General features: G+C 39.9%; 1 protein-coding gene across 5 annotated transcripts in view; it reads left to right on the top strand.

Annotated features, from left to right (window-relative positions):
• Positions 1-26,299, top strand: part of PMS1 (PMS1 homolog 1, mismatch repair system component) — a 77,667-nt gene that overhangs the window by 11,067 nt on the left and 40,301 nt on the right. For 4 of the 5 annotated variants that reach the window (XM_061608218.1, XM_061608215.1, XM_061608216.1 and 1 more), the window contains 3 exons: positions 5,844-6,026; positions 11,350-11,452; positions 19,390-19,553. In XM_061608218.1, coding sequence (XP_061464202.1) covers positions 5,844-6,026; positions 11,350-11,452; positions 19,390-19,553 — 450 coding nt within the window. Of the gene's footprint in view, positions 1-5,843; positions 6,027-11,349; positions 11,453-19,389; positions 19,554-23,520; positions 23,617-26,299 lie in introns of those variants that run through there. The other variant, XM_061608219.1, reaches the window with a different exon arrangement.

Genomic DNA, 26,299 nt, shown 5'->3' with positions numbered 1-26,299 from the left:
ACTAGTGGCCTCCAATTTTTCCCAAAGTCTGTCTCTTGATACCAGGTCAAAAGCTGATTTAAAGTCAATAAAAGTTGCATAGAGCCCCCCCCCCCGCAAGGTTTGGCTGCATATTTTTCCACAAGATGTTGTAAAACAAGTCTGTGATCTACTGTAGAATGTCCCCTGAATCCAGCCTGCTTGTCTTCCAAAATATTTTCATGCCCCAACCTGTTCTCTTGTAGATGACTAGTGTATAGCTTGCTAATAATGTTCACCAGGCTAACGGGTCTGTAATTAGCAGCATCAGATCTTTTTCCTTTTTTACAGATTGGGATAATAATGGCACATATGCTGAGAGGTCAATGTTTATAAATAATGCCGCCAATACTGGGGCCCACTACTCCGTGTTAGCCTTAAGTAATTCAGGAGGAATATTATCATTCCCAGGTGCCTTACCCAATTTAAGTTTAGCGATAAGATTCATGATTTCCATAACAGTAACAGGCATCCACTTTGGGAAATCATTTATGTTAGCCTGTACTATCTGGTGGCCGTTTTACTTGAACTCATTTCTGTCAACATCTTAAATGAATTTTGGAGATACATATGGATGTGGTCTGTGGTATACCTTGAACTCATGGAAGTGCCATACAAATCATGGTTAGCTTCCTCAAGTCTGTCCAAGTAAACTTTGCTTTCATGCAGATCCTTGTGGTTGTTCCTCTGATTTAGATATGTTCTTTTTTATTAGTATGTTCTTGATCAAATACGTGCAAGTATAATTGTAGAGTTGAGCTCAAATGTTATTTTGAAGAGCAATCATCATACTTTTGCATATGAATATTCATATGGAATAATTATTGACATTCAGTATATATGAAAAAAATCCATTGTTTCCACTCGGTGTGTTAGAAGATGATTTTCAGTTTTTTTTCCCCTAAAGTCCTGGATGTCAGTAATTGAGATACGTTTGTTGGACTGCTTCTGTGATTTCAGTGGGACTAATCACTGGGTTGTTTGAGGATCACACGAAGTCTAACAGGCTTTGTTCACTTGAATGCTGTTGAAGAAAGATTCCAGTAACCTACCTAAAAAAAGGAAGGAGTGGATGGTTTTAGGAGAGGATTGACAGTAAATATCTTCTGAAATGTAGAGGTCTCTGTTTTCCCTAGAACTTAGATTTTTTCATTTAAAAAAATCCATGTAGTAGCAGCAGAATTCCTCCTAAAACATCACACCCAGTGACATAATATGCTTCATTTCCTGAAGGAAATATGAGAGGATTTGCTGAATAACCAGCTATAAGAAACTGCTGTACTTTCTGTCTTCTTCCTAAAAGCTGTTTTCTGGTTGGTTGTGCTCTTCAAATACCTGAAGGGTTGTCTCCTAGAACAGGGCATAGACTTCTTCTCTACTGCCACAGAGGGCTGGACTAGATTGAATGGGCTTAAATTACAGGAGGATGGATTTAATTGTAAATTGGGAGAAAGGTCTTGATTGTAACAGCAATTTGAGTGAAACCAATTTACCTGGAGGTGTGACCTCCTTCACTGGAGGTCTTCAGGAAGAGCCTGGTTAGCCATCTGTTGGGTTGTTCTAGCTGTATAATTCCTGCATCAAGCAGGGGATTGGAAAAGATGGCCTACAACTCTATGATTCTCAGTTTTTAAGACTGAGATTTTAATTAAATTTATTCTGAAATTATTTCCATTGCACTTAATGGGATTTAGAATCAGGGTGAAAACCATGGGAGTATCTACTGTCTGTGTCTAACGGGATAGCATAGGGTTTTGACACAAATCTATAAGACACACTACTGCAACCATCTGTCACCAGATTCTTGGTGTATATGTGTGTGTTTAGCAAATAGGCATTAGGCTTTCATGTGGGATTGGTGTACAGGACTTTGCTGTAGTTTAACAATATAGTGTGGAAAACAACCCTGTGGAATGATGGATTTTGGCCTCCAGAGTGTTCATGCGGACTACAAAGAGCAAGTTTGCAGAGGTATATGTGTGTTTTTCCTGTTGAACACCGTGGATAATCTGGTTTAACTGGTTTAACTGGCATAGAGCCTTTAGGACTAGTAATCCAAACCAAAGGGGATTTCCAAAAGTTTTAGAAGCCAAAGCCCTTTCCAGATATACTGTTGGCTGATAGTTTCTGAACTTTGCTTGTAATCATGGATGGGGATTTTCAGTTGGAGTGATTTGTTTTTCTTTATTAAAACATTTATAGACGGGGTGCCAGTCTTTTGCAGAAATGCGAAGTGATATGTAAAGCATTGTAGAACCATAAATGTGTATGATTCATAATGATTGCCAATCTTTTTGGGTCCATGGGCACATTTGCAAACCAAAGAAACCATTGTGACCACTGCCTAAGCACTGCAACCGTGCACACACACACGCAGCAACCACACACATGCACACATACTCACTCCCCCCTCCCAGCAAATAGGTTTGAAAAATATGTTTTTACTTATTACTTTTAAGCTTAGTGAGAGGGAGGGGATGATTTTCCTGAAGGCTACAGCTGTGGAGGCAGCTGCGATCAGATCACACTCACACCCACACCTTGCAACAATTAGACTTATTTTTGGGGGGAGACCTTCTACTAGAGTCAGTAGTAGGCTTTTTTGAGCCTAATTGCAGTGGGAAAGGGGTGATTTCAGTGGGGTTCATATATGTGGGGAAGGATCCTCAAAATTGACCCTCCCCATTTCAATTAGACTTGAAAAAAGTCTTTGATTGGTTCCAAGAGAAGGCTTCTTTCTTTTTCTCTTTAAAAGTTTTTTATTGGGTTTTTTCAATGATAAACAAAATGACTAACAAATAATCTATTTCACCAAGATGGACATGAGAAGGCTTATTTCAAATCCATTTGGATATGGACTAAAAATTCATCAAAACTGATTTCTGTAGATCTAAAGAAAACTTTCTTAAAAACATAGTACTCACACAACAGCATAGCATAATTGTTGGAGGTGTAGAGTGCAATGAGCAGAGTTCATACACATATTTTGGGAGCGCTCAGTAATCCAAGTGTTCTGGATTATATTTTGTATTGTTGGTAATCAATGGAATGGCAGATTACTTACTACCAATTGAACCTGAAATACTACTTCTAGGTTATTTAAAGCATTTAGTTACTGTAGTAAGAATCTGTAATGCAAAAAATCAGGGATGGGGGAATATTCCAACAGTGCAAAACTGGCTTGATAAAATATGGAATATTTGTTCTGGCTTCTGACCAGAGAAACAGACTCAGGACTCAAACATTGGGTTTTGCATAAAGCTTTATTCAGAAGTCAGTACAAGAACATAGCATCAAAACATTCTAGGCATGAATCAGGATACAGAGCACTGGCAGGTACACTAGGCATGTAGAAGCAACATAAAGTTGTTGCAACATCCCTATCATGCCCAGACACTCTAAATAAATGGGCAGGCACTCTACTTGCCTGGGCTAAATCTTGCGCTTTCCAATCTTAGAAGTGAGGCAGTGGCGTCTCTTGGAAGGAGATGAGGATTTTTTTTTTTTTTAGCTAAAGCCGTCTCTTCTCCAGCCTACATGACCTTGGAGAAACTGTTGTTTCTGGCTCTGGAAAACTATCCTAATTCTTATCTATCTGGAAGAGTCCAAGCCAGTTCATTAGAGTCTATCTGTTCAAAGGCTAAGTCTGGGCTGGGTGCCAGTGGGGATTCCTCTCCCTCTGTCACATGTGAAGGAGGTTATTGGAATTAGTAGGCTCACTAGGCATAGAAGGCTTCTAGAAGCATTGGTTTCCCCAGTCACCTCTGCAATATCGGCAACCCCCATCTCCATTCTCCCGATCCTGTCAAGCGTTCTCCATGAGGTCCGTGACAATATTATGATAATGATTAAATTAGCACACTAGACAAATAACTTGTCATCATCAGCCAAATAAGTTCTTAGAATGCTGAGCTTCATTGGTTATCAAGATAATATACAGCCATACAGTGCTTTTGCTTTACTGTAATTCTGTATAGATTGTTTATGAAAATAAAACCCGTGGATTATTACATACATAAACAGCAAAAGTTGTGCTACATAAGTTCAGTGGAATATACATTTGGAAAACACATGCTAAAATTCTATATCCTGCAACTCAATAAGGCTAACTGTACCTTACATTTTTCAAAAATTCTACCGAGAACTAAACTGAAAGTTCAAGGCAGCATTCAAAAATGCCTGAAAGTGCATGCAAAACATTTCTGTGTGTGGCCATTTTACTTCCTGAATTGAAGTCCAAACAGCACCCTCACCGCTGCTAGAGCCACCATTTTAAAAAAGTCTTGTTCCACTATTCAGACACCACATTCGGCGTGCCATCTGAAGCAAGTCATTTTACACTACTCCAGTGGATCAGGAACTAATCTGGTTAAAGAACAGGAAGCAGAGATTAGGAATATATGGGCAGTTCTCACAATGGAGTGGTGTAAGAAATGTTCCCCCAAAGGTCTGTGTTCAAGTTTGTGCTTTTTAATTTGTTCACAAATGACCTACAGTTAGAGGTGAGCATGTGTCATTCATGTAAATAAGCGTGAAGTTATGCACATTGGAGCAACCCCCCCTAACTCCCCATATATACTGATGGAGTCTGAATTGAAAAAGGTGACTTCCGTGCTAGGGATCACTGGGAAAGGGACTGCAAATAAAACTGCCAATTTTGTAATGACCATAAACAAATCTGTGGTATGACTGCACTTCGAAAACTGTGTACAGTTCAGGTCTCCTCACCTCAAAAAGGATATTGTGGTGCTGGAAAAGGTGCTGAAAAGAGTGTCCAAAATGATCAGGGGGCTGGAGTAACTCCCTTATGAAAAAAGGTTACAATGCTTGGGGCTTTTTAGTTTAGGGGGAAAAAAGTCTGGTGGGAAAGAGATATGATAGAAGTGTATGGCGGCAAGAAAGCGGGCAGAGTTTTCTCCCTCTCATGATAATAGAATATAGGGTCACCCAACAAAGCTTGGAGATTCAGGACAGTCAAAGGAAGTACTTCACATAGCATGCAGTTTAACTATGAAATGTTTTACCACAACGTGCGGCAGTGGCCACCAACTTAAGCAGCTTGAAAGGAGAATTAGACAAATTTGTGAAGGATAAAGCTAATCATGATGCCTGTATGCTGGCTCCAGGATGAGAGCGACATGCCCCTAAATAGCAGCTGCTGGGGATCATGAACGTAAGAATGCTGTTGTATTTGGGTCTTCCTTGAGGGCTTCCCAGAGGCACCTGGTTGGAAACTGGGGCATGGAATGCTTGACTGGGCATTTGGTCTGATCCAGCGGGGCTCTTATACACATTTTTATTTTTCTAAACACTCCCCTGACATGTTTGTTTTGTACAGGGATAAAGGACCTGTGCCGCCCCCCATGTTGCATGACTCCAGCTCCCATGATCCCTGGGTCTGACAGAGTCCAACAATATCTGAAGGGCTAAAGATTTACTACTCCTGGCTTAATAGTTGCAACAGTATTTGGTTTATCTCAGGTCCCATGGGTCTCTTGTTAATACCATATCATTTAGCTGCATTTCTTGTACTTCTGTATATCATAATATGTCTGCAAGCTTAAGGATCTTTCTTTTTAGGCCCTATAGCCCAGGTGTGGGGAACCTTTGGTGCTCCAGATTTGGCTGTGCTACAACTTGCATCAGCCCCCTGCAGAATGGCCAATAGCCAGGCATGATGTGAGTTGTAGTCCAGCAACATCTGGAGGACCAAAGGTTCCCCACATTTCCTATAGCCTATAAAAGTATATATTGCTGTGAATCCAGTAATGCATTTGAGACATTTCTGTGACTAATAATATTTTATTGGTGTTTTTTTAAAACAGGAAAACTATGGCTTTGATAAGATTGAACTGCGAGATAATGGTGATGGGATCAAGGCAGCTGATGTTCCTGTCATGGCAATGAAATACTACACATCAAAAATAAGCTCATCTGAGGACCTTGAAAACTTGACAACATATGGTTTTCGTGGTGAAGCTTTGGGTTCAATTTGTTGCATGTCAGAGGTAAAAGGCTAATATAGTTTCAGGTTTTTATGTGCCTGTAAAAGTGTCATTGCAAATTCTGTATTGGCAGGTATCTTGAGTAAGAGCTGCTCTTTGTGAGAGATGGGCATCCCTTTGTGGGGGATATCATGCTCCCTTTCTGCAATGCCGATATGTTCACATGTTCCCTTAGAGTAGATTGGTGCAAGGTTATCTTTGAAACTCTAGCATGGCATCACATGGGGGTGTAGTGTTAGTATCAAAGCTACTGTTCTGCTGCTAGCTCCTTAATTAACACGGAGACTAAACTCTAACTTTCTCCCTGTTGCGGCATCTGTGTAAACGCATCTCATATATTTCTGGGCTGCAGCTAGGGCCTTCTATACAAATTCACTTCTGTGCATTGAATGCAAACATCTGAGAGAGAGAGGGTTACATGTATAGGCTTCCGCATGATTGCGAACGCTTTGTAGGCTTCACTTGTGAGTTTATGGGCATATAGGTGGATGCTTGTCCCTTATCCCACAGTAGTGTAGCTCTGTGTTTTCTGTGTAACATATAATCCTTGTTCCTGTATCTGCCATTAATAACTTTAGAAGAGCCCTGTTGTGTCAAACTAAAGGTCTATCTAGTCCAGCATTCCTGCTGCTGTGTATTTTATTTTATTTATTTTTATTTATATAGAAATTTCTATCCCATCCTTCTTGTGCCTATGCATTACTCAGGGCAACTCACAATAATTTAAAATCAGTTAATCAGTTTATTTATTGATCCAGTCAACATATCTCACAGTAAAAATAGAGAATACAAAATTATCAAATATCTCCAGTTACAGCTAGAAAAGCATGATTATATAAATATGGATAAAACTTTTAATGTTTTTCTTCATTGCTTTCAATAGGAATTTAGTTACAGTTTCTGTAATATTCATTTTGTTGGAGAGAAAAATAAATAATATTTGGTTAATAGATTAATAAATTATTTCCAGGGATCTCAATAAAACAAAATAGTAAAAACTGGCTTACTCTTTCAATTTCTTATGGACCACCTATTAAATAGCAATTCCCTTAAATCTCCCATCAAAAAGAGTTGAAAGTATCACATTAAAACTTAACAAGACAGAATGTCATCCTGCATTTTGGAATGCTTATGTTCTGCAAATATTTAGCTTGCGAATTAACCAAAGTAGGATAAATGACAAAGGTGAGCTAGATTTTTTGGCTGCTGAAAGCATAGTTTGAAAATTCCCATATTTGAAATGCTGAATAATGAAAGGTCTAGCTTTGTCAACACCATATGAAAAAAGCTGCAATGAATAAAACCTAAAATGTGGATTTTGTAATTTAGCATCTTCATCTGTGAGCATATAAATTGATCTAAATGAATTAAATAAAGATTATTATAAAAAAAACCCCAGGTAATATTAAACGAAGCCAAAGCTTCGGTGCTAAACGCCCAGCTCTGGCTTCTGTAATACGCAAGCCTACCTCTAATTTCAGAACAAAGATGCACAGTGGGGGTAGCAAACATTGTCCTTAAAAAACAAAACAAAATGACAACAACTGTAAAACCACAACTTGACTGAACTTTTTCAAAACTTGAATTAAAACTTTAATTGTGTATACTATTGATAAACATTATTCAGATTTTTTTCCCATGATGGTACATTCCATTAGGGATAAACCACTGTTATGTGCCTTCAAGTCGACTATGACTTATGGCGACCCTATGAATCAGTGACCTCCAAGAGCATCTGTCGTAAACCACCCTGTTCAGATCTTGTAAGTTCAGGTCTGTGGCTTCCTTGATGGAATCAATCCATCTCTTGTTTGGCCTTCCTTCTTTTCTACTCCCTTCTGTTTTTCCCAGCATTGTTATCTTTTCTAATGAATCATGTCTGCTCAATATGTATCCAAAGTATGATAACCTCAATTTTATCATTTTAGCTTCTAATGATAGTTCAGGTTTAATTTGTTCTAACACCCAATTATTTGTCTTTTTCGCAGTACATGGTATGCGCAAAGCTCTCCTCCAGCACCACATTTCAAATGAGTTGATTTTTCTCTTAGTGGCTTTTTTCACTGTCCAACTTTCACATCCATACATAGAGATTGGGAATACCATGGTCTGAATGATCCTGACTTTAATGTTCAGTGATACATCTTTGCATTTGAGGACCTTTTCTAGTTCTCTCACAGCTGCCCTCCCCAGTCCTAGCCTTCTTCTGATTTCTTGACCAGTGTCTCCAGTTTGGTTAATGACTGTGCCAAGGTATTGATAATCCTTGACAAGTTCAATGTCCACATTGTGAACTTTAAAGTTACATAAGTCTTCTGTTGTCATTACTTTAGTTTTTTTGACATTCAGCTGTAGTCCTGCTTTTGTGCTTTCCTCTTTAACTTTCATCAGCATTCGTTTCAAATCATTACTGGTTTCTGCTAGTAGTATGGTATCGTCTACATATCTTAAATTATTGATATTTCTCCCTCCAATTTTCACACCTCCTTCATCTTGGTCCAATCCCGCTTTCCGTATGATATGTTCTGCATATAGATTAAATAAATAGGGTAACAAAATACACCCCTGTCTTAAACCCTTTGCGATGGTGAACCAGTCGGCTTCTCCATATTCTGTCCTTACTCTTGGTCCAGAGTATGCTGTGGCACCCCCATTTCTTTTAAGCATTCCATAGTTTTTCATGATCTACACAGTCAAAGGTTTGCTGTAATCTATAACGCACAGGGTGATTTTCTTCAGAAATTCCTTGGTCCGTTCCATTATCCAACGTATGTTTGCGATATGATCTCTGGTGCCTCTTCCCTTTCTAAATCCAGCTTGGACGTCTGGCATTTCTTGCTCCATATGTGGTAAGAGCCTTTGTTGTAGAATCTTGAGCATTACTTTACTTGCATGGGATATTAAGGCAATAGTTTGATAATTACTGCATTCCGTGGGATCCCCTTTCTTTGGAATTGGGATGTATATTGAACGTTTCCAGTCTGTGGGCCATTGTTTAGTTTTCCATATTTCTTGACAGATTTTAGTCAAAATTTGGACAGATTCAGTCTCAGTAGCTTGTAGCAACTGTATTGGTATGCCATCTGTTCCTGGTGATTTGTTTCTTCCAAGTATTTTAAAAGCAGCTTTCACCTCACATTCTAGAATTCCTGGTTCTTCATCATACGGTTCCTTTCCTGGCATCTCTTTTATAGAGTTCTTCAGTGTATAGCTTCCACCTTCCTTTTATTTCATCTCGGTCAGTCAGTGTGTTCCTCCGTTGATTACTCTTGGTTTAAATTCCTGTAATTTCTCTAATCTTTTGGAATAGGGCTCTTGTTCTTCCCTTTTTGTTGTCCTCTTCTATTTCTATACTGTAACTATTGTAATAGTTCTCTGTCTCTACGTACTAGTCGCATATTGTTGCATTTAGGGTTCTGACCGTTTTTCTTTCTCGTTTTGCTTTCGCTTTCCTTCTCTCTTTAATTTCGTCAAGTCATCCATTGAGGTCTTTCTCTCTTTTTAACTAGAGGTATTGTCTTTTTGCATTCTTCCCTGATAATGTCTCTGACTTCATTCCATAGTTTTTCTGGTTCTCTCCCAACTAAGTTTAAAGCCTCAAACCTGTTCCTTATTTGCTCTTTATATTCTTCTGGGATGTTGTTTAACATCCCAGGCGTTATGACTGTTTTGTTGTTGTTCTTTAGCTTTATTCTGATTTTCAATATTACCAGTTTGTGATCTGTACTGCAGTCTGCTCCTGATCTTGTTTTTGCAGAAAGTATGGAACCTTCTCCATCTTCTGCTACTAATACTTTAATCAATTTGTTTCCTATATTGACCATTTGGTGATGTCCACGTGTACAGCCATCTTTTTGATTGCTCAAAAAATGCATTTGCAAGAAACAAATTATTGCCTTCACAAAATTCAATAAGCCTTTCTCCTGCTTCATTTCTATCTCCTAAGCCACATTTCTCCACAATTCCTAGTTCTTCTCAGTTCTCTGCTTTTGCATTCCAGTCCCCCATGCTTATCAGCACATCTTGTTTTGGTGTGTGATCAATTTCTTCCTGTCCTTCTGTGTAAAATCTCTCCAGTTCCTCCTCTTCTTCATTTGCCGTTGGAGCGTAGACGGATGATGGTTATGTTAATAGGTTTCCCATTTAATCTCATTGATATCACTTGCTCAGACCTTGCATTGTAGCTCCTAATTGCTTTTGCTACATCACTTCTCACTATTAAAGCAACCCCATTTTTTCTTAATTTATCATTTCCTGCATAAAATATTTTGTGGTCTGATTGAAAATGTCCCATTCCCGTCCACTTTAATTCACTCACAGCAAGTGTTGTAATGTTGATACGTTCCATTTCTTGCTTGACCATTTCTGACTTTCCCTGGTTCATGCTTCTCACATTCTATGTTCTATTGTGTGCGTCCTACAACTCTGGACTCTCCTTTCGCATCTGTGCATATCAGCCTCTGGGGTTCCTTTCGGCTTTGACCCAGCTGCATCATTAGTCAGAGCGCTACTCGTACTTGTCCTTTGTTCTTCCCCAGTAGCTCAATGAGTACCTTCTGACCTGGGGGTCTCATCTTTCAACACTATCTCGTGTTGCATTTTGGATACTCTGTTCGTAGGGTTTTCGTGGTAAGAAGTGGTTTACCATTGCCTTCCTCTGAGTTTGGATGCATCTTAATCTGGTGTCTCAGCTTTGACCATTCTGCCTTGGATACCCCTGCTGGGAGTCTAGCCTCTTGGTCTAGACTCCTGGCGGCATTGCTCTCAGCTTCTTCAACACTCTCAAACCCCCTCACCACAAGCCCACTAGTTAGTTGGAAATATTGGGCTCTTTTTTTTTGAGGCACTATCTGCAATTATATTCTTCTTAAATGATCAAATGCTTGCAGGCTCTCATTTTCCCTGTCTGGAGCCATATTTCTGATTTCATTGATATATGATGAATTCGTATTTTGTATAGGATTTTGTATTACATGGGTGAAAACCATATAATGAAAATCACCTTATATCTATAATTTAAAATCACAATTCTGTATACTAAATACGATAATAAAATAGAAATACATTAAGATATAGTAAAGACATACATAAAAGAGTCATCCAGGTGCATATGAGAAGGCCACAAACAGGACAGGAGGGCATTATGTTGTTCACCGGCAACTGGTTGTTCACCAGCAACTGGTTTTCAGACACATGCTGCCTCTGATCCAAGCAGCATATGGCCATTGTAATTATTTGCTACAGCTCCAGGGAATGGCCATTGGAAACAGAACATACATGCATAATTTGGGACACATCTATGTCATATCAGTGTCTTTATTTTTAGGTTCTGATTACAACGAAGACAGCTGATGATGATTATAGCACCCAGTACATTTTGGATAGAAGTGGTCATGTAACTTCTCAAAAGCCATCTCATCTTGGACAAGGTATGGTTATTACAATATTTATATTCTTGTTTTGCAATTACTAGTCTGTGATCATTTTGTTCTGTCAGCTGCTTTACACAGCTGAAATTCAGGCAATTTGACAACATCTTAAAATTTGAAAGATATTTTAAACCCTGGTTCCAAAACAACATGGGGTATTCACGCTTTACTCTGTACTCACGTAGAAGCCCCCTGTACCTGGCTTCAGCTGTTGTTGAGAAGGAGTCTACATATGGTGATTTGAAAAATCACCACGTGTACCCTGAAGAAAGAGGTCTTGTGTTCACGTGTTGATTCTCCCTGCATGCTGTCCATGTGGAGCTGATCGTGAGCAGTTACTCCCCCCCCCCGAAATGAGCTCAAGGAAACATCAATTGCTGGAGCCCCAGAGTGGAGTGGGAAAGAGGAATAAGGCTAAAATGGAGGAAAGGAAAAGAAAGAGGGAAAGGAGACCAGCCTGAAGAAGAGCTTCTGTGTGCTGGCAATGAGTGAGCTTGAAAGGAGGAGGCAAAAAAGGGAGGGGAGCTCTGGAGGACTCGCACTGCAATTTTTAAAAATGTCTGCTCAAAAGTAAGTCCCATTGAGTTCAGTGGGGCTTACTCCCAGGTAAGTAGAGTTAGGAGTGCCTAAAAACATGAGAGGTTCTGTCAGGGAAGCTAGGGCTAGGAATGGACTGTCTAAATTGTTGATTCTAAAAAATTAAGTTTGTTTTACAAATGTAAATTGAGTTCAAGCCTCTTGTGGTCTCAGTCACGTGGAAATTGCCATCCTGAGAGAAGGCAAAAGAAGGCAGGGAAGCAGAAACCCGGGGGGGGGGGGGGGACAGCTTCTGAGGGCTCACACTAATTCTAAAAATGTCTACTCAGAAGTAAGTCCCACTTCCTTCAGTGAGACTTACAGGTAAGTGGAGTTAGAATTGCCTAAAAAAAGAGTGATCCCTGTCAGGGAAGCTAGAGTTAGGCATGAGCTGTCTAAATTGTTCGTTTTTTTAACAAAATTAAGTTTGGTTTATGTTCACAGTGCAATCCTAACCATGCCTACTCTAACGTAAATCCCTTTCACTTCAGTGGGACTTACTCCCAGGTAAGAATGATTAGGATTCCAGCCCCATAGAAGAAACAATGGGGGTGCAGAGAAAGGAAGGGGAGATAAGTCGTCTGTTTCTGCTCACAGTACAGTCCTAGCCATGTTTACTCAGAAGTAAGTCCCAGGTATGTGAGGTTGGGATAGGATTGCAGCATCACTTTGAGGGGAATGTGGGAAGAGGTGAAAGGACAACAGAGAGGTAATGAAGAGAGAAAAGCGGGGAGGACCCTAAGATTCTGAAGCGGAGCCCCTGTGGGCTCAGACAAGTGAAAATTGCTATCTTGACAGAACGTGGAAGGATGTATCAATAATCTAGTAAAGGGGGTGGGGAGAAAGATTAGGAATCTGAAGTTACAGTGCAGTCCTAACCATGTTTATTCAGAAGTAAGTTCCACTGAGTTTAATGGGGCTTACTCCTGAAGTGAAAGTCAACATTGAATTATAGCCTTTAACATCTAAATTCAATTCTTTCCCTTTAATACTAGGTGATTTATCAATAAATGTAAAATTTATGCAGAAGACCTCTTGGAGGCCGGGCCTGGCAAACAAGAGGTCTTCTGTATCTTTAAAAGTTGTGCAGGGGGAAGGAAGAATTCCACCTTGTAGTTTTTTCCATTACAATGTTGCAAGAACACCTGCACTTGGCTGACTTTCTGTTCTCCTAAAGATACAGGATCAGTCTCAGGCCCTGAGCCTGGCAGCCCTACTACGGAGTAGCACAGCTAGTCTTCAGGATTGTGCTACAAATAGATTCCCAAAAGTCTGCTTTAAACTTGCTCCAAACCCGTGTGGCATGTAATGAATTATAGCTGCAGTCACAACTGCAATAATAAAATAACTTAATGGCTAGGTAACATATTGCTCAGAATTGATAGTTATCAATAAATGAGATAAACTTTGGGTAATAGTTATCCCTTGTGTCTTAACAGCGTAATCCCAAACAGGTTTACTCAAAAGTACCTTTCACTGTTTAATGGAGCTTACTCTCAAGAAAATGTGCATAGGATTGTAGCCTTAATTTTATTTAATGCCTTATTTCCTTTACGTCTCAGCTGTCGTGCAAAGAGCTCAGTGTGGCATACATGGCCCTGCACCTCTCCAGTATATGCTCAGAATAGCACTATGAGGTAGTTTAGGCTGAGAAGGTGACTAGTTCAAAAGTCACGCAGTGAGTTTCATGGCTGAAGAGGATTTGAACCCAGGTCTCCCAGGCCCTAGCCCAGTAGTCTTATCACTACAACACTCTGGCTTTTGCAGCACCTGTACACTACAGTACCTCCATAAATCACAATATAAATTACCCACTATACTTTTCTTCCTTGGTCTTTTAAAACCTATTGAAATCAATGGTAATGTAAATTCTGTTGTGTGCTTTATATTTCTTCCTAAAGGTCAAGAGAGAGAAATATAACCAAGATGCTTCCAATAATTGGATAGCATAGGTCAGCAGTGACATATGGGAGGGAAGAATGGCAGTGGCACAGAGATGGCAAGGTTGGGGGTACTTTGGTGGAATGCAGCACTAGCTTGCAGTTGTGTGCCCACCTGCTGCAGCATGGTGGTGCCACCAGCCCTGAACTTGCAGGCACCTTGCCCCATTCAGTGAATGGCAATGTTACCATTACTGGGAGAGCACTGCTGTTGCAGAGTCTGGGATCTACCCTGTGTATTACTAGAACCCCAAGAGCCACCAACTATAGCCAGCTGCAAAAGACATACGTCTAGTATGAAAGAACATGGTGTCTCTGAGAAGTTGCTGAGCACAGGGTAATCAGAACAGATAAGCTCACAGGCTTTCCACACATGGGTCTATTCCTACTTTCCACAAGTAGTCTTAATTTCAGCTGTCAAATTTCCAAATGAGTGTGTGTTCTTTTGTTGCTATTGTTAAACAACTGGAAGCCAGAAGCGCTTGCCAATTGACTGAAAATCACCAAGGGATCTACCAATAAATTACAGTCTATCTTCTGGCCACCCCTGCACTGTATGGGCACAGGCCTACCTTGCAGGGTTGATGTAGCATGGTTCAAAGGAATGCTTGCAAGAATGAAACTACAACAGCAGAGTTAAGACTCTTCAAAACCTTGCCAAAGGCAGCATTCTCAAAAAAGCAATGTCACTTTACTACTGTGTACCGAGAAACCTAAAAGAAAAAAATGTGGATTTGCCCATCTCTGTGCAGCTCTCACCACCTGCGTCAAGTGCCATGCATCAAAATTAGACACACTTGATGGTCAGAAGACCTCTTGGAGGCAACCCGGAAATACCAGGAAAGGCTTTCCAGGGGACAGAGTATTACAGTGGGAGCAGCAGGCTAGAAAGCCCAATTAATAAACAATTTCCCACCCATTTATATTTTGAGTGTAGTTTTGTGTATTAAAATGCATGATGTCCTCAAGAAAGAATCAGGTGTACCATGTTGGAAGAATAGTTTCAGTTCATACTCTTTTAAGCAGCTTGTTTTTGTTGTAGCCCCCTCCTCAAAATATTTTCATATATAAATTATTCAGTATATTTAGGTCTGCGCTTTCACAGATTTTTCTATGAGTAAGTCCTATTGATCTCTACAGGACTGTATAGACATGTATAGGATTCTTCCATGAAAGTCTACATCAAAAACCATACATACTCTAATAACAGGCAATGAAAAATGCAATGTTTTAATAGCTATAATTATGATAGTTACAGGCTGGTATTTTCTTTTAAATAGTTGGTGTTTTGATTTTAAAAACTTAAGAATCTGCAGGAAAAATAAAAAGAGTAAAACTACATTCCCGTTTCTGCCAAAACTGTTTCTATTGAATGTACCCCTTGACAGGAAACAGTTTCAGGAAGTATAACAGACCCAGCATGCCTTGCCTTGTTGCCAGTAAAAGGGAATTGCTTCAATGGAGCATTTAATAAGTGTCACTGAAGCCATTTTCTTTCCCTGGCAGCAAATGTGTATATAATGGAGACTGTACACTCGTTGAACGTTACATGTGCAGGGCGGTTCTAAAGGGCGGCCAGGTGGGGCCCTGGCCCAAGGGCCCCTGAAACTACAGGGGGCCCTCCGCTCTCCTTCCGCGATCTGCTGAAACATCTGCAGACTGCCATCCCCCCGCTTTACCTACCTTTCCATGGTTTTTTTGTGGCGTGCAGATTTGCCATCAATCAAGATGGTGGCCGAGGTTTCCTTAAGGGGCTGAAGCCTCTGCCGCCATCTTGGTTGATGGCACGCATGCGTGCTACACGTGCGCATTGCTGCCATCAACCAAGATGGTGGCAGAGGCTTCAGCCCCTTAGGGAGACCTAGGCTGCCATCTTGATTGATGGCAAACCTGAGGGCGCTGCAAAAAACATAAAGGTAGGTGAAGTGGGGGGATGGCAGAAGCTACTGTCTTGCAGTTCCACGGATGCTTCCGCAGATTGCGTAAGGGGAGCGGAGGGGCCCAGGGCAGGCTGGTACCCAAGGGCCCCGGCATGCCTGGGGCCAGCCCTACATATGAATAACTGTACGAGTGTACAGCCCAGCTACGTGTGTACCTAGGTACATAGACTGTACACTCGTTGAATGTTACATGTGAATAACTGTACGAGCGTACAGCCCAACTACTTGTGTACCCGAGTACACAGACTACACTTGTTGAATGTAACGTGTGAACAGGGCCACAGACATAACCCTTTGGTTTCTGTGTTCTGCATAATAGGTTTCTTACACTGCAATCCTATTCATGTTTAATCAAAATAAGTCCGTCTGTCTTCAAGGGCCTTCCTCTTTAGTAAATGTGTTCAGTGAGATTAATCTTTCAGAATTGAAGCTTGCTGTACGTATGCTGTTTTTTATTGTAAAGAACATGCAACTCTTTTGTTGTTCTGTTTTTCAGTGAAAATTAACAAAAGTTGTTTCTTTTAAAAAATTGTCCGAAAACTGTGGTGGGTTTCATGAAATTAAAAACAATAATTGTCACTTCAAAATATTGAGTTGACAATCACTCCATTTTTCTTTATATAAAGTTATACATTGCAGTGTGCAAGGTGCTTTACAAATATCGGAGAAAAGGCCCCTGCCCTGAGGAACTTACAATCCAAAGTTAAACACAAGTGAAACAGAGGAAGGGGGAAGAAAGTGGAGGCAGGGGTAAAGAGGGAAGTAATATGTGGCAGTTTCAGTTAGACATGATTAGGTTTAGCTGTAGTACAGCATGAGAACTAGGGGGTTGTGCCAAAGGCTTCATGGAAAAGGGGGGGTTAATTAAGTAAGGTTATAAAGGAACCAAAAGTGGTCACATTGCACAGGTGTTCTGGGAGGCTTTTCCAAGAATATGAGATAGCAAGGGAGAAGCTGTTTTAAAGGAGGCTGAGGAGTGGAAGGAGAGAAGGTCCCTGGCAGGGAAGTATCAGGGGGCAAAGCTGTATGCGCTGGATCCAAGTGGACTGGAAGTCATTGTGGGAATTTTAAGGAGGGATGTCAAATGATCAGTGCAGCGAGAGTGTAATTATTTTGGCAGCAGAGTACTGGTTTGACGTGAGGGAACCAAGCTGAGACAATTCCAGAGAAGAGGAGAAACTTTTTCCAGAATTAGCACTTTAATTCCTTAGCTTCAATGGGTGTTTCTTTGCCCACAAAGAACCCACAAAGAACACATGAGCAGAAGGAAAATAGCCACTGGTACTGTTCAGCAAATGCTTGTGAAAGATTTCACACAGTGCTATAATGGCTAATGTTCTGTATAATTCTTTGTCTTGCCCCTGTACAAAAGAAATGGAAGAATCTCTATGGATTTACTTCTACTTTTCCCCCATTCTTTAGCACAAGGTTTAAACAGCCCTTCTATTAATGCAAAACACCACCTGTTTAACAGAAGGTTACCTTTTGGATCTGACCCCATTTAGTGTTTCTATCTGCTGGGATGATTAGCCTTTCTGATTATGAGTGCAATTCAACATTAAATAAATAAAGTGTAAAGTTTTGCTGTTGTTGAGGGGCATGTTCGGAGTTTGAAGGGGTCTTCTCCTCCCCTAACCCGCTCGTGTCTCCACTCTGGTGTGACTATTATGGGGGTGGAACTGTGTTAGCATGGCTTTGTGCTGGTTTATCTCATGTAGTGATGGCAGTGGAGTGCAGTTCCACCAGCATTGGGAGCTTCTTTCATATCCTATAATCCCTCAACTTCCATCGTCAACTAATGAAACCTTATTTTAAAAAGAATTGTGGTATAAGTAGTATAAGCAAGGCCCCTCTCAATTAACAATATCTATAATGCAATATAATGCATTTCACTCATCAATAATAATTTCATTTTCAATTATTGTTTTATAATAAACATAATTTACAGTACTATCCTCTAAAGATGTAATATTTGCCGCTGAGTTTCTGCTAGTTGTGTTTTTTGCATAATCTATATCTCAGTAGTAAAAACTTAGTGGTATTTAATGGCACATTGCTTTGATTTAATAGCGGATTGTTGGTAGAGTCACCTTTTAACAAAGAAAAACTCATCATGGTGCAATCATAGCTGCAATCTTATATATTACAGCTATATATAGTAGACTTTTAAGCTGGTACAGCTGGTACTTCATAAAATATATCACCAGACTGGAATTTATTCATGGTGTATGCAGAGTGGGCTAAACAGAAATCAGAGCAGCTGAATCTTAAGAATTTTCTTGTTAAATATGATATTGCCTCTTTAATTTTGCTTGTAAATATATGATCACCCTGATCATAAAACACTTATGCAGTCTTTTCACCATGCACCTTTCAGTCTTGCACCTCAAGTGTAAAGTCACTTATATAGCATCCTGTTTTGGATGCTATATCTGTTGTGCTAGCATTGCAAATACTTTGCCCCTTCCCTGAATACTTTTTTCTTGACCCAGCAGTTTCATGGACCATGCTAAAATAATTGCTCATTAATGCATTTAATCATGGCTTTTTTTAGGTTTTATGCCACTCTTTCCAGATATTGCACTTATGTTTGGCTGTGCATGATCTTCTGATGCCAATTTTCATCTATATTTGGCTTTTATGTTGTTTAGCTAATTAAAAAAACTATAAGTGTTTGGATCTTAGAATATGCAAATGGAATTTGTACAGAAATTGAAAGGGGTGGGGCATTTTTGCATGAGGAGATGTTTGACATACATAAAGGCACCCATAGATTCAAGTCAGAATCAAATACTATATTATTTGTATTTCTTTTTAGTTCAGCAGATTTGAGTGATGTCTATTTTTTTTCCTTTAAACTCCATGGGCTAAAATGACAATCTTATTAAAAAGATTGGATCTGTGTTAGTGTCTGAATAGCTTATGTAGTGTTAGTGTTCCAGAGTTTTCCATATTATTGTTGCTTGCTATTAACACCAAAATTAAGATCTAATGAGATTACATTTTACGAGACAGTGCAATCCTATGCATGCCTAACTCATTTCAATGGGGCATATTCTCAAGTGAGTATAGGATTGCAGCTCAAGGTGCAATGGTATCAAGTAATTTGAACATAACTAGAGGCAATTTACAAGATAAGCACACACAGCTACGTGGTCTATCTATGAGAGTTGGTTTATAGCAAAGAAAGCCAATGTGGTACCTTCAGATGTTGGACTACAAGTCCTGTTAGACGTAGCCAGCATGGCTAATCGTCAGGGATGACAGGAGTAGGCCAGCAACATTGGACAGGTCTGGTTTATAAAATGCAATATTAACTTAGCAGTAGGTGTTTCCTTGCTCAGATACATGCTTAGCTCCAATATTAATATGGGTACCTATGGTGGAAAATGGCATATATGGGTAGAACCAAGAGCACTTGGTTGTCTGTGGTTTATATCAAGTTAATCTTACTCTGTGTCCCCCCCCCCTTTTCTCATAGGTACAACTGTAACCGTTCTGAAGCTGTTCAAGAATCTGCCTGTAAGAAAGCAGTTTTATTCAACAGATAAAAAATGTAAGGAAGAAATTAAAAAAATTCAGAAACTTCTGATGGCATATGCCATTATAAAACCAGAACTGAGGATAACATTTACACACAACAAGGTAACAAATATCTTCTCTGCAAAATTGCAAAAATTGTTGCACTATTATGGCTGTATTATTTATCCCAGAGTTATCAGCATTTTAGATAAAGTCAGATTTCTGTGGCTCAGATCCAAAGTTAGTCATACTGCAGTCCTGTGGCAATTTATAGGACTTAAAGTAGTCATGACTAACTTGTCTCATTGATTTCAGTGGGGTTTAAACACAGCAAACTTGCTCATTTGGGCGCTTAATTGCCTCAATTTCTGGGATGGTGGTTTGCAACTACGGCCTGAATGAAGGAAAGTAAAGGCTCTTCCATTGACTCTGCTGAGATACTGGCTGCCTTTGGCTCTTCTTCAGGTGACATCTAGCTGTAGCCATTCGGTCAGACTACCTTAACTGTTTCTACCCCAGTTGGTTGTTACAAGGACTGCAACTTTTAAGAACTGCGTTTACTTTTCTCCCTTGTTCTCCTCCCCCCTCCCAATTTCCTTTTCTGCTCTGAGTTTTACAGAGAAGACTGTACTTCTGCAAGTTCTTGAAAGGTTTATTTTTGCCCATTGAATTGAGTGTGTGTTGGAATACGTTTCATGGGCAACTGGAGGATTCACACTTGTAAAAGTATTGCACTTGGCATAGCAGCAGGCAATAAAGTGGTGTGGTGGGGGAGGAGAGGTTTTAGAAAAGCTCTGTGACAGTACTGTAGTGCTGTACCCTTCTCTTTATCAACAGGGAAAGCATGATGTGGGCATTTACAAGCTTTATGCTGTGGCCTGCCTTCTTTTGCTTCATTGGATACGTTGAAATACCAGTTTTTTGTCTTCCCACTTGCTGCTGATTCCGTTTAAGAAATAACTGTGTTAATCTCCCCCCCCCAATAAAATCTGTGAGGGGGTGAGAAACTTTCTTGAATGCAGTATACCCGCTTTTCCTCTCATTACTACTTCAGTCACCAGTAGTGGCACATGAGAGCAGGTGGGGGTGGACTGGCAACAGCATCCTCCTGGGAGCACCACTGCACTTGCTGGGCTGGGGTGCAGCAAGGATGAGGGAGATCTGGGTTGGCACTGGCCAATGGCACTGCACGCACCTGCAAGGCTGCCACCCAACCCAGAGCTCCCCTGACCTTGCTGTGACCTTTCCCCATCCTGGCCAGCAGCACCACCATCACCAGGAGAGTGCTGTTGCTATTCGATGCTTCCCTGATGCACCGCTGCTGTTGTTAACCCTCTGTATGTGTGAAAAGCAGGTCTTAAACTTGAGACCATTTTAAAAGGGGATTGGGGTCTTTTTGTTTTGTTTTGGAGTGTGGACTTCTAAATAGATGGAGGTGAACTTGTGGATTATGACAGTGTCTTTCTGGATGTTTGTGGGGTATTAATGTTATTATAGAATAGCAACACTTAGGTTTCTCGCAACTGTCCTTTGATATATATGAATTTGGAGAAAAGGATCTTTCCCAAAATGCTTGTGCTGTTATCTCCACAGCAAGAGTGACATCTAATGGTCAAACTGCATTTGTGAAAGTAACTTCATGTTTCTATATTTTTATAATCTCTCTCTCTCTCTCTCTCTCTCTCTCTCTCTCTCTCTCTCTCTCTCTCTCTCTCTCTCTCACTCACTCACACACACACACACACACACACACACACACACACACACACACACACACACACACACAATTGGTCTCTGAAACATTCAGGTAATACACGCTTGTTAATAAGTCCCCCAAAATTATTAACTTGCCATTTTTTTATTTTTTTCTACCCTGCTTTTTACTTGTCTCTCCTTTACTCTTATGAGTAAAAAGCAGGTGAATAAAAAAGTTGCAGGCTAAACATATAGCAGGCTAGGAGAAAAGGCACTGCCTGCTTGATTCACCTCTTACACATCCAAAATAGATCAAAGATCTACAAGACAAAGCCTCCTCCCCCCTCCAGCCACCACCAAGATGCTATCCTGGAATACAGGACTGCTGCATGTCCAGTTTATTAAGTTGTGCTTATAATCTCCATTCACTATAGCTATTTTTTTAAAAAAAATTACCTCCTGTCTGTCGCTGTCTCCCACAATAAATAAGTTGGACTGAGGGCTTTATTTCCTTTTTATCCTGTTTGCAATTTAAAATTAAGCCACAGGGCATCCTTGCATACTTGGCATGTAGCCTGACTTTGAAAATAGGTCTTCCGAGGAGCACCTGCAATGCCAACAGGTGACAGATGCAGGCAGATGGTAGGTTTGTTTGTTTGTTCAAAAAGAAATTACATAGCAGGGGCCCGGTGATGCACAGCAAGCTGGTGGCGAAAGCACAGATCGCTACGTCCTCCTTTTGCCAAGCCAGTTGTATTTCTGTGCTGACAGAAGAGAGAGGATACACTTCTGCAGCCAGCACAGAAGCTGAGCCTGCATGAAATTTCTGGCTGCCAGTGGCAACCAGGTGAATAATTAACTGCAGGATGAGGTCATCTTATTATCTCACTCAGCATGAAATCTGAGTTTCATCATAAGGAAAGGTATCTGTGAAAAAACATTGATTTTACAAGTTTATTGAGAGCCAGAGTGGTCTTTAAGGCTGAGTAGAAACTACTCACAGTTGTTTGGGAATGTTTTCTATAGTGTTGAAAGACTGCCCTCCCCCCATGATTTTTTTTTGTCACTGCTTGTGAAAATGACCACTTCTTCATTTACTTTGGTGTCTTTGCACTTGCTCTCAATTGACTTTATTTGACTGCGCTATGTAATACTGTGATGTCATCCAGTTCACCTTGTGAATGAGCTCATGCAAGATGTGGAAGGAAAAAAAATCAGTATTGGGAGGGTGAGAATGTTGTTGCTGCAGCAGCCAGGGATACAGTGGCACTGAACACTATCAGAATAAGGTGAATATTTTCATAATTCAAACTTCTAAGGGAAATAATTCATACTTTTGTCCACTATCAGTATTTTCAGCTTTAAAATTTAAACCAGAGAATATTAGATACACCCATAGTCTTCACAATAAGTCCTGCAGAATCTCATATTTCTCAGAAATCAAAGATAAAACAAACTGTAACCATCCCTGGCTATATGTTTATAATTACTGGAAAGCCTATAAATCCAAGCAGAGCAGTATGCAGAAAGTTCAGAAATGGTTGCAAACAGTGATTTGCAGCAGAATGATAAGATGAAGACGCAGTGTTTTCACACATCAAGAGAGGCAGCAATTGGATCTGAGCAAAACTAAAGTATTTCCATTTGGGTCTCTGCTGCTCTAAATCAGTTAAGCTGAGACTTTTTGACAGGGCATGTGTTAATATTCAGAGCGTCATCCTTACGACTTTTCAACACAAGAGGTCGCTCATTAGCTACAGCACAGGTGGAAATAACAAATAACTAACTAGAATCTATAGGTCAGTTCATTTTTACTTTTTATTTCTTTGAGACAGGAACACATTAGCAGATGAAATGAACAAGGAGTCAATGAGCTGGTACAAATTTATGGAGGCAATGTGGGACCAAGGACAGCGAAATGAGATAGCATTAGACATCTGTCCAGACCAATAGCTCAAAGCTTATTCTACTTTAATGTAAATATTCCTCTTCCTTGTCCAAACATAATTTGAATAGATGATGTGAAAAGCTATAGGCTTAGGTGTGTCCTTACAATGTGGAAAGAGTGAAATAAATTGTTTGTTGGACCACACTGAGTTTTGTGGAGTTGGATGTCATTGTATCAAATCTGTTCCTGAAGACATAACATGAAAATAAAATAAAATGTGCTAGAACATGTGTTTTCCAGAAGTATATTGAGTTCTAATGCTTCTTTTATGTATCAAGAATAAAATCATCTTGAAAATTGAATCTGAAGAAGCACCTAGCTATCTCCAGTAACCTGGAAGCTGTGGAAATTTTCCATTGCCACTGGTTAGATCCAAAGGTTGCTATGATCTGCCTTAATCAGCCTCCCCCTCCTAGCCCCAGCATACTCCTAAAAGCTGTTCCTGAAGGCTGGAGAATCCATGAAGGCTAGAAGGGACGATCAGTATGTGCTGATCTGCTTTGGATTCTGGTGATTAAAATCAGCCTTATTTTTCATATTCAAGTAAGTCTTGTATGCAGCAAATGTACCATTATGAGTCTGTGTCAGTCTCTGGTGTTATGATGGATGCAGAAAACTGTCACTGGTAGTAAACTCAAATTCCAGGAAGTATATCTAAATATATTGAGGCTCCATCATGAAGTGATTGTTGAGAGGCTTTATACATTGTAAACTTTCCCATGACAACAACAGAAAAGTTCAGTGACCTAAGGAGTGTCAGCTGACCTTTCTAAAAACTGAAGAGCAGAAAGAGAAGGATTGTGCTATAAATTATAAGATGAAGCAATGCAATAGATAGCAAAGAGGATTTGGGGTTAATGTGTAATTAAGATCTAATAACTAATTGTGGTGGTAGCATAGTACAAACCTTGAAATGTCTTCGGCGAAAGACTTCATGATTGTGTGAGGATATTTAAAAAATTCACTTGGTGAAGTATTGAGTTAAATTGAGCTAAAGTGAGGGAAGCTTTTCTTACACAATGGGACTTTACTGGCTTCTCATCACCACTACAGTCCCTTGTACTTCTCCCCCTCCCCCCCCCCCAAACAGCTCTTTAGGATTGAGGGTCTCTGTGGAATGGCATGGAGAACGTCAGGGGGAATAGGGGAATTGAAAGAATTCAGAGGGTTGCCTTGTGTGAGCAAAAGTGCCTTTAGTTCCAAACCTATAACTACTGTGAAAATTTCTCACAGTTCTTATTGAAAGCTATTTTTTCCAATTCTGTGATCAAAATAGTCAAGTAGGAAAGTTTCTATCTGGGTATTTAATGATATGGTGGCAACTGAGATCAACAGGAAGAGAGAAGTTTATTTTATTACATGCTGAAGTTTAGGACAATTGATATAACAGATGTTCTTATTTGTTCTTTTTCCTCCCACCACCCCAATCAAATTGCTTCTTAAAGTTCTTGACAGTTTACTGTCTCGTACTGAAAGAACCATATTTTGTTTTGCATAATCAATATTGCCAAGTGTTTCCGTTTGTTTATTTCCACAGACAAACGTGAATATAATCTTGTCTTTTTGACATTTCCAGATTACTGAACTTGGAAACTTGGGACAATTTTGTTTTTGTTTGCAGTATTTTGTTTGCATTAGCAATAAATAATGGCCAGCTTAACGGATCAACCCTTGATGAACTATTGCTATTTTGACAACTTGGATTAGCTTGTGAGTCATCTTTTTATGAAGGTTTATCCTGCCAAGACATTCTTTGAATACTGATAATGTTGATACTCTTGCCAGTATGGTTATGTTAGAAAGAAGTATTTTTCCTCTTTCGTCACTATGTTCCTTGAAAACAAACTGAATAATGAGGTAGTCAAAGGAGAAAACTTACTGGAATATGTTAAATTTTTCAAAGCTCATGTTCTTGTGGGTGCAGAAGGTTGGAAGTATTGGGTGTTTACTTCTTTCTTTTTAAAGAACGTTAAAATTTTTAGCCTGGCATATTCTGGTCACCTGGAAACTTAAGGCTAATTTTTACCCTATAAAGGACACGGTGCCTTGAAATCTGAGCTCCCCTCTTGGTGCTTAGTAAAAGTAGCTTCAATTTCTTTGCTATTTAAAATCTTCCATATCTGTTAGGAATCATTTATGTACATCTACTATATGTAGCTATGTACTATACTATGTAGGCCTTTTATGTGAATTGGTTTTAATAATTTTATTATCTATTTTATTTTGTTGTACACATCTTGTGATTGTTGTGGTGAAGAGCAATATACAAGTACCTTAAATAAAACTCAGTCTGCTATTTGCAGAATTCCTTAATCTGCTGAAAGAAAGGCTATATATAAATACACAGCACAAACTCTAATTAATCATTCTGTTCCAGCTATTTGTATCACTTTACTGTAAATAATTTGAGATTGTGTTGCTACTTATGAAGTGCTAAGAATTTCAGAGGCAACATCAGGGTGACAGTGAGCTGTCATCTGTACCAGCCAGGTCTCTTTTTGCAATAAAGCACTATCTGGAAATAAATTAGACCACTAGGTGGTTGGAAGGTACTGTACACGTTTCAAGCTTTTAGCTTTTGTTGCCCCTGTATGCCAGGTGTGTCCTTAAATTCAAGGAACTGACCTTGAAAAGGTGGGGAGAGCAAGGCCTAGTTTACACTAGCCACTGACCCGTAAGCAAGTGGTCAGGAGCATACTGAGCTACTGCTGAGCTTAAGGCCAGAAACAGACACTGATGAGGGCTGGACACAAAGCTTCTTCAATTGGTGCTGCTATGGCAGCTTGGAATAGGGCCTTCATAATGGCCATATCATGGCAGCTGAATGTACAGTCTCCTGAATGTATGTGATGGTTCATCCACATATCGTTTCTGTGGGTGCTTTCTGACTGCAAGCCTGGCTGCTGGACTTGCATTCATGTGGGAACCACTGGGTAGTATGAACCAGCACTAATACAGCAATCTTGCTAAAGCCAAGCAGCCCTGGATCTGCTAAGTGTTTGGATAGGGGACCACCTCGGAACCACATGTATGCCACCTGGGGGGGGTGTTCAATGACGGAAGAAAATGCGATATAAATGTAATTCTTTTTTTAAAAAAGGTCTAAGTAATACAACTCAAGGCTGCATATCCATATCTTGCACTAGAAGCTTTATGTTTATTAGTGCTTTGGCAAAAACGAGATACTGTAACTCCTGCCATCAATAACGTCATTCCCCTCAACCTC

Source organism: Rhineura floridana, chromosome 2, assembly GCF_030035675.1.
Source record: "Rhineura floridana isolate rRhiFlo1 chromosome 2, rRhiFlo1.hap2, whole genome shotgun sequence".
NCBI classification, from domain to species: Eukaryota; Metazoa; Chordata; class Lepidosauria; order Squamata; family Rhineuridae; genus Rhineura; species Rhineura floridana.
Note: the sequence above shows the minus strand (reverse complement) of the source record. Positions and strands in the feature narration are given on the sequence as shown.